This window comes from Zalophus californianus, chromosome 2 (assembly GCF_009762305.2).
Source record: "Zalophus californianus isolate mZalCal1 chromosome 2, mZalCal1.pri.v2, whole genome shotgun sequence".
Classification (NCBI taxonomy): Eukaryota; Metazoa; Chordata; class Mammalia; order Carnivora; family Otariidae; genus Zalophus; species Zalophus californianus.
The window spans coordinates 142,472,809-142,490,779 of NC_045596.1; the positions used below are offsets into that span (position 1 = coordinate 142,472,809).

Here is a 17,971-nt window from a genome sequence, read left to right on the forward strand (position 1 = left end):
GGAATACTACATCAAAAACTAATGATGCAATTTATGGTAATGTATGGTGACTAACATAACATATAATAAATTAAACTAATAAATTAATTAAAAAATAAATTTAAAAAACTTGAATGAGAAGACACTGATGCTGATACCAAGATCAAGCTGATGTCAAAATTAAATTATAAGGATTTTATAGTATCTGTCATTAAAATATTTCAACAAGCAAATGCACATTCTCTTTTTTTAAGATTTATTTCTTTATTTTAGAGAGAGAGCATGAGTGGGAGCAGTAGAGGGAGAGGGAGAGAGAATCTCAAGCAGACTCTGAGCTGAGTGTGGATCCTGACAGGGGGCTGATCTCAGAACGCTGAGATCACAACCTGAACCAAAACCAAAAGTTGAAGCTTAACCAACTGCTCCACAAGGTGTCCCACAAATGCACATTCTCTTGATAGAAAATCCCAGCAAAGACATAGAAGTTACAAAAATATGAAATGGGGATTATAGAATGGAAAAATAGAATAACAGAAATTTTTTAAATTGCTGGATGAGTTCAAGGGCAGAGTGGAGATAACATATGATGGAATCAGTGAACTTTACAGTAAATCAATAGAATTTGCCAATCTGAATAACAGAAAGTAGACTGAAAAGGAAATAACAGAGTTCTAGAGACCTGTAAGGCAAAATAAGAAAGCCAGCATTCATATAATTGGAGTCTTGGAGGAGAGGAAAACTGAGTGGGGCTAAATATATACTCAAAGAAATAATGGTTGAAAACTTCCCAAATTTAGAAAAAAACTATGCTTATAGAATGAAAAAGGTAAGTGGACCCCAAATTAAAAAAAAAAAAAAAACATGCAAAGCAAACATCATAATTAAATTTCTGGAAACAAAAGACAAAGAAAAAATCTTGAAAGTAGACAGAGAAAAACAACACAAAACCAATAGCAGAATACTAATTCAATTGACATTGGGTTTCTCATCTGAAACCATGAAGGCCAGAAATGGCACACTTTTCAAGAACTGAAATATTTAAAAACCTGCCAATCATAAATTCTATAGCCATTGGAAATATTTTTTTTAGAAATGAAGAGAAAATAAAAACTGTCCACTGAAAGAAAATGGAGATAATTTTCACTAGCAAACCTATCCTTCAAGAATAGGTAAAGGAAGTTCTTTAAACAGAGGGGAAAGATTACAAAAGAAAGCTTTCACCTTCAAGAAGGGAAAAAGAAAATGAGAATGGGTAAAAATAGGGTTAAGTATAATATTTTTCTCATGAACTTCTTAAATCATATTTGATGATAAAAATAAAAAATGTGAAGTTCTGATGTGATGTTCAATGTATGTAGAGAAATACTTAAAATGATTATATTCACAAAGGAGAGAGAGTAAATGGATTTAAGTAAAAGTAAGGTAGTAAAATTTTGATGCCGTAGACTATGATAAGTCATATAAGTATATTGCAACCCCCAAAAAAACTATACAAAGTGATATACTCAGAAACACTATAAATAAATCAAGATGGAATCAAAAAAATTTTAGGTATTTCATAGGAAGGGAAGAAATGAGAAACAGAACAAGAAACAATAGAAACATAAATATTAATAGCAGCTTTACTTGTAATAGTCAAAAGCTGGAAACAACCCAAATGTCCTTCAATGGGTTGAATGTTTAAACAAACTGGTACAACCATACTACTATGGAATACTAGTCAGCAATAAAAAGGGACACACTACTGATACATGTAACAACCTGGGTTAATCTCAAGGGAATTATGCTGAGTGAAAAAAGATAATCTCAAAAGGTTATGTACTGTATGACTCCATTTATATAGGTCTTGAAATAACAAAATTATAGAAATAGAGAACATCTAGAGGTTGGTGGAGGTTAAAGTTGGGGGAAGGGGTGTGGAATCAGATGGGACTCAGAAAGGGAGAAGCAGGAGGGAGTGAGAGGGAAGTGGTTGTAATAATAAAAGGAGAAGCTTCTTTGTGGTAATGGAACTGTTCTCTATCTTGACTGTAATGGTGAACACAAAACTACACATGCAATAAAATACACACAAATGAGCATGTAGAATTGATGAAATCTGAATAATGGTTTATATTTATACCAATTTCCTGATTCTGCTATTGTACTATACAATAACTATGCAAAATGTTACATTCCCAAAATGTTACACAGTTTGGAAAACCGTGTAAAGGCCGTATAGGATCTCTCTATATTATTTCTTTTTTGTTGAGAATAATTGATATATCATATTAGTTTTAGGTGTATAACATAATGTTTTGATATTTGTATATTTTGTGAAATGATCACCACAGTCTAGTTAACATCCATCACCACACATAATTACAATTTTTTTTCTTGTGATAAAAACTCTTAAGACTTACTCTCTTAGCAACTTTCAAATATACAATACAGCATTATTAACTATAATCACCATGTTTTACATTACATCCTATGACTTACTTATTCTACAAGTGAAAGTTTGCTCCTTTTTTTACCCCTTTTACCCATTTTGCCCACCCCCACCTCCCGTCCTCTGGCAACCACCAATCTCTTCTCTGCTATGAGTTCAATTTTTGTTTTGTTTCCACATATGAGATTCCACATATAAGTGAGATCATATGATCTTTGTCTTTCTCTGTCTGACTTATTTGACTTAGCATAATACCCTCAAGTTCCATTCATGTTGTGGCCAATGATAAGATCTCATTCCTTTTTATGGCTAAATAATATTCATATATATATATATATATGATATTTTATTTATCCATTCAGCCATCAATGGACACAGGTTTAGTCCATGTCTTGGTTATTGTAAACAATGCTTCAATGAATTAGGGGTGCATATATCTTCTTGAGTTGTTTTCATTTCCTTCAGATAAATATTCAGAAGTGGGATTGATGGATCATATGGTAGTTCTATATTTTATTTTCTGAGGGACTCCCATACTACTTTCCATCGTGGCTGTATCCTTCCCAAAATAGGGCACAAGCGTTTCTTTTTTTCTTCATATTTCTGCCCACACTTGAATAGTCATTCTTCTAAGAAGTGTGAAGTGATACCCCATTGTGGTGGTTTTTGCATTTCCCTGATGATTAGTGAGCACCTTTTCATGTGTCCGTTGACCATTTGTATGTGTTCTTTGAATAAATGTCTATTCAGGTCCTCTGTCCATTTTAATTGGGTTATTTGTGTTTTGGTTTTTTTGTTGTTGTTGTTGAGTTGTATGAATTCTTTATATATTTTGGATATTAACCCCTTATCTGATCTATCATTTGCAAATATTTTCCCCATTTGGCATTTTGCCTTTTTATTTTGTTGATGGTCTCCTTTGCTGTGCAGAAGCTTTTTAGTTTGACATAGTCCCCCCTGTTTATTTTGCTTTTGTTGCCTTTGCTTTTGGTGTCAAATCCAAAATATCACTGCCAACATCGATGTCAGGGAACTTACCTAGTTTTCTTCAAGGATTTTTATGGATTCAGGTCTTATGTTTATGTCTTTAATCCATTCTGAATTAATTTTGGGGTATGGTGTAAGATAGTAATCCAGTTTCATTCTTTTTCATATGACTGTCCATTTTTCCCAACACCATTTATTGAAGAGATGATCCCTTCACCATTGTATATTCTTGGCTCCTTTGTCATATATTAATTAACCATATATGCATGGGTATATTATTTCTCTTTTCTTTTTTAAATATGGAACACTTCACAAATTTGCATGTCCTCCTTATATAGGGGCAATGTTAACCTTCTCTGTATCATTCCAATTTTAGTATATGCAGTGCTGAAGCAAGCACAGTATATTATTTCTTATGCCAGCACTTGCATCTATAATTTTCTCAAAATACAAATTTTTAATAAATGGCTCTTCCAGAAGACCATTTATAGGCCTAGTGCCAGTATAATTTTTTCCTCTCATAGGAAAAAGATAGGAATAAATTATGGTGGTAATAATGATTCTCCAGTAAATCTCACCAGGATCTCTGTACATGTTTCTCAGAAAGAAAACTTTCACATTGTTAAAACAAATGGAACATAAAATGCTTTCAGAGTTTCTATATAAACTCTCTTTGCATAAGCTATTCCAAATTACTTTTTTTTTACAAATTGAAGGCGTTTTATTGTTATGTTAATCACCATACATTACATCATTAGTTTTTTTTAATTTTTTTATTGTTATGTTAATCACCATATATTTCATAATTTGTTTTGGTGTAGGTTTCCATGATTTATTGTTTGTTCATAACACCCAGTGCTCCATGCAGAATGTGCCCTCTTTAATACCCATCACCAGGCTACCCCATCCCCCTACCCTCCTCCCCTCTAGAAACCTCAGTTTGTTTTTCAGAGTCCATCATCTCTCCTGGTTCGTCTCACCCTCTGACTTACTCCCCTTCATTCTTCCTCTCCTGCTATCTTCTTCTTTTTCTTTTTTTTTTTTTCCTCAAAATATGTTGCGTTATTTGTTTCAAAAGTACAGATCTGTGATTCAACAGCCTTACACAATTCACAGCGCTCACCGTAGCACATATCTTCCCCAATGTCTATCACCCAGCCACCCCATCCCTCCCACCCCCGACCACTCCAGCAACCCTCAGTTTGTTCCTGAGATTAAGAATTCCTCATATCAGTGAGGTCATATGATACATGTCTTTCTCTGATTGACTTATTTCACTCAGCATAACACCCTCCAGTTCCATCCACGTCGTTGCAAATGGCAAGATCTCATTTCTTTTGATGGCTGCATAATATTCCACTGTGTATATATACCACATCTTCTTTATCCATTCATCTGTCAATGGACATCTTGGCTCTTTCCACAGTTTGGCTATTGTGGACATTGCTGCTATAAACATTGGGGTGCACGTACCCCTTTGGGTCCCTACATTTGTATCTTTGGGGTAAATACCCAGTAGTGCAATTGCTGGATCGAATGGTAGCTCTAATTTCAACTGTTTGAGGAACCTCCATACTGTTTTCCAGAGAGGTTGCACCAGCTTGCATTCCCACCAACAGTGTAGGAGGGTTCCCCTTTCTCCACATCCCCGCCAACATCTGTTGTTCCCTGACTTGTTAATTTTGGCCATTCTGACGGGTGTGAGGTGGTATCTCATTGAGGTTTTGATTTGGATTTCCCTGATGCCGAGCGATGTTGAGCACTTTTTCATGTGCCTGTTGGCCATTTGGATGTCTTCTTTGGAAAAATGTCTGTTCATGTCTTCTGCCCATTTCTTGATTGGATTATTTGTTCTTTGGGTGTTGAGTTTGATAAGTTCTTTATAGATTTTGGATACTAGCCCTTTATCTGATATGTCATTTGCAAATGTTTTCTCCCATTCTGTCAGTTGTCTTTTGGTTTTGTGGACTGTTTCTTTTGCTGTGCAAAAGCTTTTTATCTTGATGAAGTCCCAATAGTTCATTTTTGCCCTGGGTTCCTGTGCCTTTGGTGATGTTTCTAGGAAGAAGTTGCTGCGGCTGAGGTCGAAGAGGTTGCTACCTGTGTTCTCCTTTAGGATTTGGATGGACTCCTGTCTCACGTTTAGGTCTTTCAACCATTTGGAGTCTATTTTTGTGTGTGGTGTAAGGAAATGGTCCAGTTTCATTCTTCTGCATGTGGCTGTCCAATTTTCCCAACACCATTTGTTGAAGAGACTGTCTTTTTTCCACTGGACATTCTTTCCTGCTTTGTCAAAGATAAGTTGACCATAGAGTTGAGGGTCCATTTCTGGGCTCTCGATTCTGTTCCATTGATCTATGTGTCTGTTTTTGTGCCAGTACCATACTGTCTTGATGATGACAGCTTTGTAATAGAGCTGGAAGTCCAGAATTGTGATGCCGCCAGCTTTGCTTTTCTTTTTCAATATTCCTCTGGCTATTCGGGGTCTTTTCTGGTTCCATACAAATTTTAGGATTATTTGTTCCATTTCTTTGAAAAAAGTGGATGGTATTTTGATGGGGATTGCATTGAATGTGTAGATTGCTCTAGGTAGCATTGACATCTTCACAAGGTTGGTTCTTCCAATCCATGAGCATGGAACGTTTTTCCATTTCTTTGTGTCTTCTTCAATTTCTTTCCTGAGTATTTTATAGTTTTCTGAGTACAGATCCTTTGCCTCTTTGCTTAAATTTATTCCTAGGTATCTTATGGTTTTGGGTGCAATTGTGAATGGGATCGACTCCTTGATTTGTCTCTCTTCTGTCTTGTTGTTGCTGTATAGGAATGCCACCGATTTCTGTGCATTGATTTTATAGCCTGCTACTTGACTGAATTCCTGTATGAGTTCTAGCAGTTTTGGGGTGGAGTCTTTTGGGTTTTCCACATAAAGTATCATATCATCTGCAAAGAGTGAGAGTTTGACTTCCTCTTTGCCGATTTGGATGCCTTTGATTTCTTTTTGTTGTCTGATTGCTGTGGCTAGGACTTCGAATACTATGTTGAATAGCAGTGGTGAGAGTGGACATGCCTGCCGTGTTCCTGACCTTAGGGGAAAAGCTCTCAGCTTTTCCCCATTGAGAATGATATTCGCTGTAGGTTTTTCGTAGATGGCTTTTATGATATTGAGGTATCCCTATACTCTGAAGAGTTTTGATCAAGAAAGGATGCTGTACTTTGTCAAATGCTTTTTCTGCATCTATTGAGAGGATCATATGATTCTTGTTCTTTCTTTTGTTAATATATTGTATCACGTTGATTGATTTGCGGATGTTGAACCAGCCTTGCAGCCCAGGGATAAATCCCACTTGGTTGTGGTGAATAATCCTTTTAATGTACTGTTGGATCCTATTGGCTAGTATTTTGGTGAGAATTTTTGCATCCATGTTCATCAAGGATATTGGTCTGTAATTCTCCTTTTTGATGGAGTCTTTGTCTGGTTTTGGGATCAAGGTAATGGTGGCTTCATAAAATGAATTTGGAAGTTTTCCTTCCATTTCTATTTTTTGGAACAGTTTCAGGAGAATAGGTATTAATTCTTCTTTAAATGCCTGATAGAATTCCCCTGGGAAGCCATCTGGCCCTGGGCTTTTGTTTCTTGGGAGATTTTTGATGACTGCTTCAATTTCCTTAGTGGTTATAGGTCTGTTCAGGTTTTCTATTTCTTCCTGGTTCAGTTTTGGTAGTTGATACATCTCTAGGAATGCAACCATTTCTTCCAGGTTATCTAATTTGCTGGCATAGAGTTGCTCATAATATGTTCTTAAAATTGTTTGTATTTCTTTGGTGTTGGTTGTGATCTCTCCTCTTTCATTCATGATTTTGTTGATTTGGGTCATTTCTCTTTTCTTTTTGATCAGTCTGGCCAGGGGTTTATCAATCTTGTTAATTCTTTCAAAGAACCAGCTCCTAGTTTCGTGGAACCGTTCTACTGTTCTTTTGGTTTCTAGTTCATTGATTTCTGCTCTGATCTTTATTATTTCTCTTCTCCTGCTGGGTTTAGGCTTTATTTGCTGCTCTTTCTCCAGCTCCTTTAGGTGTAGGGTTAGATTGTGTATTTGAGACCTTTCTTGTTTCTTGAGAAAGGCTTGTATGGCTATATACTTTCCTCTCAGGACTGCCTTTGCTGTATCCCAAAGATTTTGGACAGTTGTGTTTTCATTTTCATTGGTTTCCATGAATTTTTTTAATTCTTCTTTAATTTCCTGGTTGACCCATTCATTCTTTAGTAGGATGCTCTTTAGCCTCCATGTATTTGAGTTCTTTCCAACTTTCCTCTTGTGATTGAGTTCTAGTTTCAAAGAATTGTGGTCTGAAAATATGCAGGGAATGATCCCAATCTTTTGGTACCGGTTGAGACCTGATTTGTGACCTAGGATGTGATCAATTCTGGAGAATGTTCCATGGGCACTAGAGAAGAATGTGTATTCCGTTGCTTTGGGATGGAATGTTCTGAATATGTCTGTGAAGTCCATTTGGTCCAGTGTGTCATTTAAAGACTTTATTTCCTTGTTGATCTTTTGCTTAGATGATCTGTCCATTTCAGTCAGGGGAGTGTTAAAGTCCCCCACTATTATTGTATTGTTGTCAATGTGTTTCTTTGCTTTTGTTATTAATTGCCTTATGTAATTGGCTGCTCCCATGTTCGGGGCATAGATATTTACAATTGTTAGATCTTCTTGTTGGATAGACCCTTTAAGTAGGATATAGTGTCCTTCCTCATCTCTTATTACAGTCTTTGTTTTAAAATCTAGTTTGTCTGATATAAGGATTGCTACCCCAGCTTTCTTTTGGTGTCCATTAGCATGGTAAATGGTTTTCCACCCCCTCACTTTCAATCTGGGGGTGTCTTTGGGTCTAAAATGAGTCTCTTGCAGACAGCATATGGATGGGTCTTGTTTTTTAATCCAATCTGATAGCCTGTGTCTTTTGATTGGGGCATTGAGCCCATTTACATTCAGGGTAACTATTGAAAGGTATGAATTTAGTGCCATTGTATTGCCTGTAAGGTGACTGTTACTGTATGTTGTCTGTGTTCCTTTCTGATCTTTGCTGCTTTTAGGCTCTCTCTTTGCTTAGAGGACCCCTTTCAATATTTCTTGGAGGGCTGGTTTCGTGTTTGCAAATTCCTTTAGTTTTTGTTTGTCCTCGAAGCTTTTTATCTCTCCTTCTATTTTCAATGACAGCCTAGCTGGATATAATATTCTTCACTGCATATTTTTCTCGTTTAGTGCTCTGAAGATATCTTGCCAGTCCTTTCTGGCCTGCCAGGTCTCTGTGGATAGGTCTGTTGCCAATCTAATATTTTTACCATTGTAGGTTACATATCTCTTCTCCCGAGCTGCTTTCAGGATTTTCTCTTTGTCTCTGAGACTCGTAAGTTTTACTATTAGATGTCGGGGTGTTGACCTATTTTTATTGATTTTGAGAGGGGTTCTCTGTGCCTCCTGGATTTTGATGCCTGTTTCCTTCCTCACATTAGGGAAGTTCTCTGCTATTATTTGCTCCAATATACCTTCTGCCCCTCTCTCTCTTTCTTCTTCTTCTGGGATCCCAATTATTCTAATGTTGTTTCATCTTATCGAATCACTTATCTCTCAAATTCTGTCCTCGTGATCCTGTAGTTGTTTCTCCCTCTTTTTCTCAGCCTCTTTATTTTCCATCATTTGGTCTTCTATATCACTGATTCTCTCTTCTGTCTCATTTATCCTAGCAGTTAGTGCCCCCATTTTTGACTGCACCTCATCAATAGCCTTTTTGATTTCGACTTGGTTAGATTTTAGTTCTTTTATTTCTCCAGAAAGGGTTTCTCTAACAACTTCCACGCTTTTTTCAAGCCCAGCTAGTATCTTTAAAGTCATGATTCTGAACTCTAGGTCCGACATCGTACTAATGTCCGTATTGAGTAGGTCCCTGGCTGACGGTACTACCTCTTGTTCTTTTTGCTGAGGTGATTTTTTTCATCTTGTCATTTTGTCCAGAGGAGAATAGATGAATGAGAGAACAAAATGCTAACAGGTTTACAATGTCCCCAGCAAATATACTGTATACAAATCAGAAAAGACCTGAAACCAGGGGAAAAGAAAGGGAAAGAAAGCAAAAAGAAAGAGAAAAAAAAAAAAAGAAAAGAAAGAAAAAAAAAGATAAAAACAAAAACAGAACAATACAAAAAAAGCAGAATGTGATCAAATATGATCAGGCTAGTGCATAGATCAGTGCCACACACTAGATTTTGGGCGTATTTTGGTCTGTTAGAAAAAAGTGCCTCCTAAAATTTTAAAGGAAGAAAGACATATATGTACAAAATAAGAGTTGATACAATGAAGGAATAGAAGATGACTGTAAAGATGAAAATTATAAAAGATTTTATAAAAGGACTTGATAAGAAGTTGTTTGAAAAAAGAAAGAAGATTTAAAAAAAAAGAAAAAAGGGAGAGAATGTGAGCAGGCAGGAGACTAGAACAGAACCATACACTAGTGATTTAGGGTATATTTTTATCTGTTAGAAGAAACTGTATCTCAAAATTTTAAAGAGAGAACAACTTATATATACATATATATGCCAAAAATAAGGGTAACTACTATGAAGGGATAAAATATGACTCTAAAAATGAAAAATAAAAAATGTTTTTTTTTTTTAAAAAAAAGATTGATAAGATGTTGGTTGAAAAAGGGAAAAAGAAAAAGAAATAAAAAACAGTTAACAAAAATTAACTTTGATGAACTAATGAATCATGGTAAAAAAAAGCCATGAATTCTATGTGCAGTATTCCCCTAGCGCTGGAGTTCTCCCGTTCTCCTTGATCGGTAAACTTGGTCTTGGCTTGCTGGCTGTTCCTGCTGATCTTCTGGGGGAGGGGCCTGTTGCTGTGGTTTCCAAATGTCTTTGCTGGAGGCTGAATTGCCCCGCCCTTGTCGGTCCGGGCTAAGCAAGCTGCTCGGGTTTGATCTCAGGAGCTTTTGTTCCCTGCAAGCTCTCCGTACAGCCTTGGAGGACCAGGGCAAAAATGGTGGCCTCCCAATCTCTGCCCGGAGGAGCTGAGAACTCGGGGCCCCGCTCCTCAGTGCGCCCCCAGAGAAAAGCAGTCACTCCCTTGTCCCTGGTCTCCGGCCGCTCTCCGTGCTCACCCGGCCTGTGACCGAGCGTTTATATCTCTGGCACCTGACCCCGTGTGGAGTCTCCAAACCCAGCAGATCCCTGCGGTGTGTTCCCGCGCCACTCCTCCCCGGGGAGGAAGGGGAGTCTCCCCGGATTCGCCGCTTGTTGGGTCCCTGCTGCAGGAGCAGTGGCCCAACTGGGCCGCGGATCACAGTTTATGGCAACCCTGAGCTGAGAGCCCGCGCCTCGGCTCCGTCTCTGCAGCCGGCTTCCCCGCTCTGATACCTGGGAGCTCTGCTGCACTCAGGCTCCCCTGGTCTTTCTGTGACCCCAAGGGTCCTGAGACCCCACTGTCCCGCGAGGATTCCACCCCCTGCTTAACCACTGGAGCGACGTCCCTCAGCGGAGCCGACTTCTAAAAGGTCCGATTTTGTGCTCCGGGGCTCTATCACTTGCCAGAAGTGGCTGGCGGAGGCCCCTCCCCCGCCGTCTATCCTCCCGAATATCGACTCGGATTCACTTCTCCGCACGTCCTACCTTCCAGTAAGTGGTCGCTTCTCTGTTCAGATAGTTGTTGCTACTCTCCTCTTTGATCTCCTGTTGAGTTCGTAGGTGTTCAGAATGGTTTGATCCCTATTCAGCTGAATTCCTGAGACCAGACGAAATCTAGGTCTCCTACTCCTCCTCCATCTTGCTCTGCCCCTACATCATTAGTTTTTTTTTGTTTTGTTTTGTTTTGTTTTTATTTTTTTATTGTTATGTTAATCACCATATATTACATAATTTGTTTTGGTGTAGTGTTCCATGATTCATTGCTTGTTCATATCACCCAGTGCTCCATGCAGAACGTGCCCTCCTCAATACCCATCACCAGGCTAACCCATTCCCCCACCCCCCTCCCCTCTAGAACCCTCAGTTTGTTTCTCAGAGTCCATAGTCTCTCATGGTTTGTCTCCCCCTCCGATTTCCCCCCTTCAAATTACTTTTTTAAAGTCATTGCTAAAAGTCAAAAAGGAAGCAAAGGAAGCTGCCCATTAGACCCACCTCAAAGAGGTTAGTTATAACTCCCTCTTTTAATAGAATACCAGATTATAGGAAATAATCTTATTCTACCTCTAAAAATTAGGAAACCAGATTGGCTCAGTCACATGGAAAAAAAATTTTCATGTCTCCATGAGACAAGTAAGAGGTGAAAACCAACATGACAATCTATTAATATTGTGTATCAGTGTTTTGAGCAGAGATTAAGAGGTCAGTAGAAACCACTTTCTAAGTATTTTGATGTCCAGAAATTGTTGCAGTGCATATTTTAAAATAATGTAAATGGATTTAGTCTGAAGAACTAGAGTCCCCTAACATGGCACATGCAATAATGGGTCAGTTCCAGGTAACAATATTCTTTTATCTCCAGACAAATTGAACCATGGTTGTTTTTTTTTGTTTGTTTGTTTAAAGATTTTATTTATTTGACACAGAGAGAGAGACAACGAGAGAGGAAACACAAGCAGGGGGAGTGGGAGAAGCAGGCTTCCCTCGGAGCAGGGAGCCCGATGCAGGGCTCAATCCCAGGACCCTGGGATCATGACCTGAGCCAAAGGCAGACGCTTAACGACTGAGCCACCCAGGCGCCCAAGAACCATGGATGTTTTTCTAAGCCAATGTAATATATGTATAAATAATGTCGTACAAAAGATCATCTTCAGTAAGACAACCTGGATAGAAGGAGAGAGCAGTCCTTTTGCTCTGAGGATAAAATGTTCTGTTCAAGTTTAGGGTCTAAAATGGATTCCAAAACTGTGATCTGAGGCTTAGACTAGAGAGGGAAAGTGATTAGACATAAACTATTTATTATATATAAAATGCATATGTATGTGTAAATGGATTGAAAGATGTATAGACTTTACACAAAGAGACCAATGGAAAATTGATTAAACCCATTTTATTTCTTTGTGTTTTTTCAATCATTTATATACAATTAAAATCAAGCCAAAACACCAGCTATATTTTATCTTAAAGCATCACAGGATTTATGCCAAAGCTCTCATATTTTTTTAAAAGTAATTCAAGTTTACTAGAAGTTGTCATTTTTTAAAAACCATATATCTAAGTCATATAATCACATTTAAGTTAATTAGAGAAAATATATTTCAACTTCAGGGTACTGTAATAGTTTATTCTAGCCTTGATAGACCTTTATAAATTATAACATCCAGGAGAAAAATGCTGAGAATGTAATATTTGTTTAGACTTCACAGAGTAAAAATTGTTCTTCAGTCACATACAAAATCTTTGCATTTTCTCAATCAGTCCACAAACTAACTGAAACATAGGCATTATTATTCAACTATATACAGAAGCTAAGATTCCAAAGATATTAAATAACTTGTCCAAGGGTACTCATGAGAGAACATGGAAGTTACATGGATCACAATTGATCACAATTCTGACTCCAAAATGTTTGCTCTTTCCACTTCATCATATATGTATTTCTGACAAAAAGTATGAGGATCATAAAATATAACTTTAAAAATGCCCATGGCAATATTTTAAGTGGTCTGGATAATCTTTATTTTTAAACTCCATTAAGTTTTTCAGTAAAGGTGTCACTCAATTGTTCAAATGCTAAGACCACGTTGTCATCTTCATTTTCACATAGTTCACGCAAGGAAACACTGTAATGGAAATAAACACACACACACACACACACACACAGAGCACACATTTTAGTGAGAGTCAGCATTATAAGAAGGACTTTCCCCAGGCAAGAAGAATTAAGTAAATCCCACTAAATGATGAAATGATGAAATGTTAGCAAAATATGAAGTATACTGATAAGAAATATATTTATCTTAAAAAAAGTGTATAAAAAAACAAAACAAAATAAAGATAACAAAAAAATTCCCATGCAGCTCCTCTTCATGTCAATTACCAAGAGGATTTTAAAGGCCACCAAATTCCATGTAACTTTATCCCTTCTCCCTTCAACAGCAGCAACACAAAGTCCCTTCCTTCTTGCCACACATCTCTTTGGAGGCTATTTTGTGGGGTTTTTTTTTTTTTTTTTTTTTTGGCTATTGTGTCCAGTATATACTGAAATCCATAAGCAAGTACCTCTATGAAGAGCAAAATATTACTTCCTTTACCTAGATATGTGAGAAATTTTTAAAAAAACAGGGTGTAATAAACAGAATAGTGGCCTTTATTTGTGTTCTAATCCCCAGAAATCTAGGACTATGTTAGTTTATATAGCAAAGAGAATTAAGGTTGCAGATGGAATTGAAGTTGCTGATTAGCTGACTTTGTGATAGAAAAATTATCCTGGAATATCTGGGTGGACCCAATATAGTCTCAAAGACTTTTATGAGAGAGGAGGCAGGAGAGAGTTCATCTCAGAGTAATGCAGTGTAAGACTCCCCCACCATTGCTGGCCTTAAAGATGAAAGGGAACCATAATCAAAATAATGCCAGCAACATCTAGAAGCTGGACAAGAGAATAAAGCAGATTGTCCTAAAGTCTCCAGAAAGAAATGAGCTTTGCCAACATCTTGATTTTAACCCAGTTAGACCCGTTTTGGACTTCAGGCTTCCAGAACTGTAAGATAATAAATTTGTGTTGGTTTAAACCAGTAAGTTTGTGGTAATTTGTTACAGCAGCAACAAGAAATGAATATGCAAGTGAAAAGAAAGGACAGAGGAAATTCAAGAATGAACAGTGCAGCTGGGTTGATAAAGTACTGACCATGATCAAGATCTGACATTTTATCAGCCTTTTGTAATTCCTTATCTACTTTGGTTGCCCTAGAGTTCCAGAATTTTTCCTAGTGTCTTCATTGACCTACCACAAAGAATGACCAGATCCGTACCTGTAACACTGAATATACTCCTAGTCATAGACCTATAATTATGACACTGACCCTTTCCTCTTGAATTATTTCCCACAGATATTATGTGACATGTATAAATTCTAACTCACTATTTTTGGTTCTTAGTCCTCCTCAAACTTCATCCTCCCTTCTAATGTATCATTAACTAAAACAGAAACCTCATTATCATCACCAACCACATGAACTTTATTGACAATTTCTCTGAATTCTATCCCGTAACTATTTCTTTAACCGCTCTTTTCCATCATTACTTCTATTTCAGACTCACACTCACTCTCACCTGCATGGCTCTTATAGCCTTTGAGTCTCTGTCACATATATAAACCATGCACATGTCTGTCACACATGTAAACCACAGACCCATATCATACTCATGCCTATACACTGTCTACACGTTATTCAGAATACTAAGCCCAACCTCCATAATATGAGAATTAAGCCTCCTTCCAATACATATCCAAATTGCTGTAAAGCTGCTTTAAGCAACTCAGTACCTTCCCCCATCCCTATCACAACTCCCATATTTCCAATGCCACTAGAGTGAGATTGAAGTCTACCCCTGACATATCAGACCCTTTCTCATTTCTCTACTTGGAAAACACTATTTCCTCTGCCCCAACCCTTAAGATCCTTTAAGATTTAGTGAAAAAATTACTTCATTTGAAAATCCTTCCCTAGTGCTCACTTCGGCAGCACATATACTGAAAATCCTTCTCTGAATCCAAGGTTGCCCCATTATCTGTCATCCTAGCACTTATTGCCTTTGTAATAGCTACAAGTCAGTTTCCTCACACTACACTGTAAGATTATGTTTAAAGCAATGATAGATTTACTGATTCTCTATATCTCAAATGCTTAGAAGTATGTCTCAAACCAATAATATTTCAATACTTTTCAGATCAATGAATAATATTTCTAGGACCAGATTTTGAGACAGCTCCAAAGTCTCTGGGGTTTTCTGGTATACTCTTGAATAACTATGAGCCACTCAAGAAATACACTAAAGATACTCGAGAAACTATCTAGAGCAGTTCCCTCTGTCCTAGCATCCCCATAGTTTCATTCTCTATATAAAACATCCAAACAGGTCTGATTAATCTCAAATCAAAAAATTAAAAATCAATGACCTGATTAGCAAGAAATTCATGAAGAGATTCATGGCAATTGTATGCATGTATGTGAAGATATATAATTTTTAAAGTAAGTGTTAGAAAAGGGAAAACCCATAAAGTATTGAAGGGCATATGCAGACTGGAATTTAACCAGGCAACACTAGATGTGCCTAAGGATGGACCATGTAATAAAGCCTTAGGATGGGTTTATCTATATAAAGTTTAGAGTTGTTTGGGTCCCCACTGAACTCTGCTAAAGATGAAAACAGGAAGCCAGTATGAGAGACCAGAGTCAGATAAACCCTGGAAAAAAACATTATATAAAGCAAGAGAGTCCAGAATATGTAAGCTGATATAAACCTGATGGAGCCCTAAGGGGCCTTCTGAAGTATCACGTATCTGACAAACACTGGTTGTGAAAACTGAGAATACGAGGATTTAGGAATTCTTGAGGCTTTGGAATATTATCCTGTTATTATGCAGTGCCTGAGGCTGAGGCTCTGGTCTGAATAAAACCTTATGTCAAATGGGCTTTGGGATTAATTCTATTATAGAACCAGTGCAACAGGGTGTTGGAGAGAAGCTCTGCAAAGTGTTTGAGGAGTTGAAATATGTGACACCTAAGAAGCTCAATGGCATTTTTAAGTATCAGGTCAACATTTTTCAAATTACCATTAAATTTTTGGAAAATCTGAAATCAATGTTTAAAATATATAACATACCTGAGAGATTTAATGGTGAGTGCGAAATCTTTCAACAAGTCATAAGCAGCTCCTTCATTCATCCTAAACAAAATATCATTTTGAAAATTAATAGTACAAAAATAGTAAATTACTTCATACTGAAATGCTGGACTTGCCAATAATAAATTACTTTTGTCTGTCAAGACATATTTACTAAAACCTTTCACCACAAATCCTAGATGATGATTCAATCAAGAGGAATAATTATGAATTCAAAAGTCAGTTATCACAACCACACATAATCAACACACACAGGAGACTGACCATCTCAGGAGAAAAACAAAATAGGAAAGTTAAGCTCAGGAGAGTGAATGGGAGCTGGAGAATCAAAAGGGAAGAATCAAATGGATTATTTACTAATGTCACAACTTAATTCACAATAATGAGTCATATTTTAAAAAATGATGAGGAATACATCCAAGAGGGAAAATGATGGTGGAGTAGAAAGACCCTAGGCTTGCTTCATCCCATGAACACAACTGGATAACTATCAAAACATCCTAAATACCCCAAAAATCAACCTGAAGACTGACAGAACAAACTCCACAACTGAAGGTAGAAAAGAAATTACATTGAAGAAGGTAGGAAGTGCAGAGATGTGGTTTGGGAGAGAACTGGATCATGCCCATCGCAGTGGGGTGGCAGCCATGGAGGTGGAGCAGGGCAAGAGACAGACTAGCACACAGTGGAGCATAAAGGGAAGATGATTCTCCATAGCAACTGGCTTGGAAAATCAGAGGGGCTGAATATCATGAGTTCTTGCAACCAATGAGGCTTAAAGCCTAGAATTTTAAAGGTCAGTGGGCTTGGCTCAGATATAGCCCAGGGGTATTGGGGCTGCTTTTGGAGAAAAGGCAGGGCAAACAACCCCCGGATGTATAGTGTGGAAACAGCAATTGAAGAGTGCCTGTGGCATATAGTGGGCGGGTTATTTGCTCTTCTCAGAGCATGTCCCAGAGACGCAGTGTTCACAAGAGACCCCTCTGCGAAAAAAGAAACTGACCAGCACCACTTCCCTCCTCCACCCCTTGGAATAAGCACAGGGCTACCTGTAGGAACCAGTAGCATGCCAACACTTGCTACCTAACTTGCTTATGCCAAGCTCTGTACCTGCCATGCTCTGGTGGATCCACCCTTCCAAGTCATGCTTGCCTCAGTGCCAGCACTGTGGGCTCCTTTCCCCAGAAGACCAGCCCAAACCCCTGCCTACACTGCATCTCCCAACACAGAAGTTCTACATAAGGCCATTACCCTCAAAAACAGGAGAAGTAGCTGACTTTCCTAACACATGGTAGCTGACATAGAGACAGACGAAATGAGAAGACAGAGGAATTTGTCCCAAATGAAATAACAGGATAGGGCCATGGCCAGAGATCTAAGTGAAACAGAGAATTTAAAGTAATGATCATAAAGATAGTCACTGGACTTAAGAATGGAAGACATGAGTGAGAACCTTAACACAGAGATAAGGAATAACATACCAGAACTAAGGGCTCAATAAATGAAATGACAAACACGCTTGATGGAATGAACAGCAGGATGGAAAAGCAGAGGAACAAATTAATGACCTAGAAAAACACAGTAACAGAAAGTAGTCAAGCTGAACAAAAGAGAAAAAGGAATTATGCAAAATAAGAAGAGATTTAGGGAACTCAGCGACTCTATCAAATGTAATAACATTTACATTATAGAGGCACCTC

The 17,971-nt window shown here is 37.7% G+C and overlaps 1 protein-coding gene and 1 non-coding gene across 9 annotated transcripts in view; both read right to left on the minus strand.

The window, feature by feature from the left end:
• Positions 1 to 3,690: 3,690 nt before the first annotated feature.
• LOC113926063 lies at positions 3,691 to 3,795 on the minus strand. Its single transcript, XR_003521147.1, has one exon. It is a non-coding gene; the product is annotated as a U6 spliceosomal RNA (small nuclear RNA).
• An 8,660-nt stretch (positions 3,796 to 12,455) lies between these two features.
• The window catches only part of DDX60 (DExD/H-box helicase 60), a 109,977-nt gene continuing 104,461 nt past the window's right edge, over positions 12,456 to 17,971 (minus strand). For 6 of the 8 annotated variants that reach the window (XM_027597606.2, XM_027597607.2, XM_027597602.2 and 3 more), the window contains 2 exons: positions 16,251 to 16,313; positions 12,456 to 13,204 (listed from right to left, as the gene is read on the minus strand). In XM_027597606.2, coding sequence (XP_027453407.2) covers positions 13,105 to 13,204; positions 16,251 to 16,313 — 163 coding nt within the window. In that variant the 3' untranslated portion in view covers positions 12,456 to 13,104. The remainder of the gene's footprint in view (positions 13,205 to 16,250; positions 16,314 to 17,971) is intronic. The other 2 variants (XR_003520580.2, XR_003520578.2) reach the window with 1 other exon arrangement.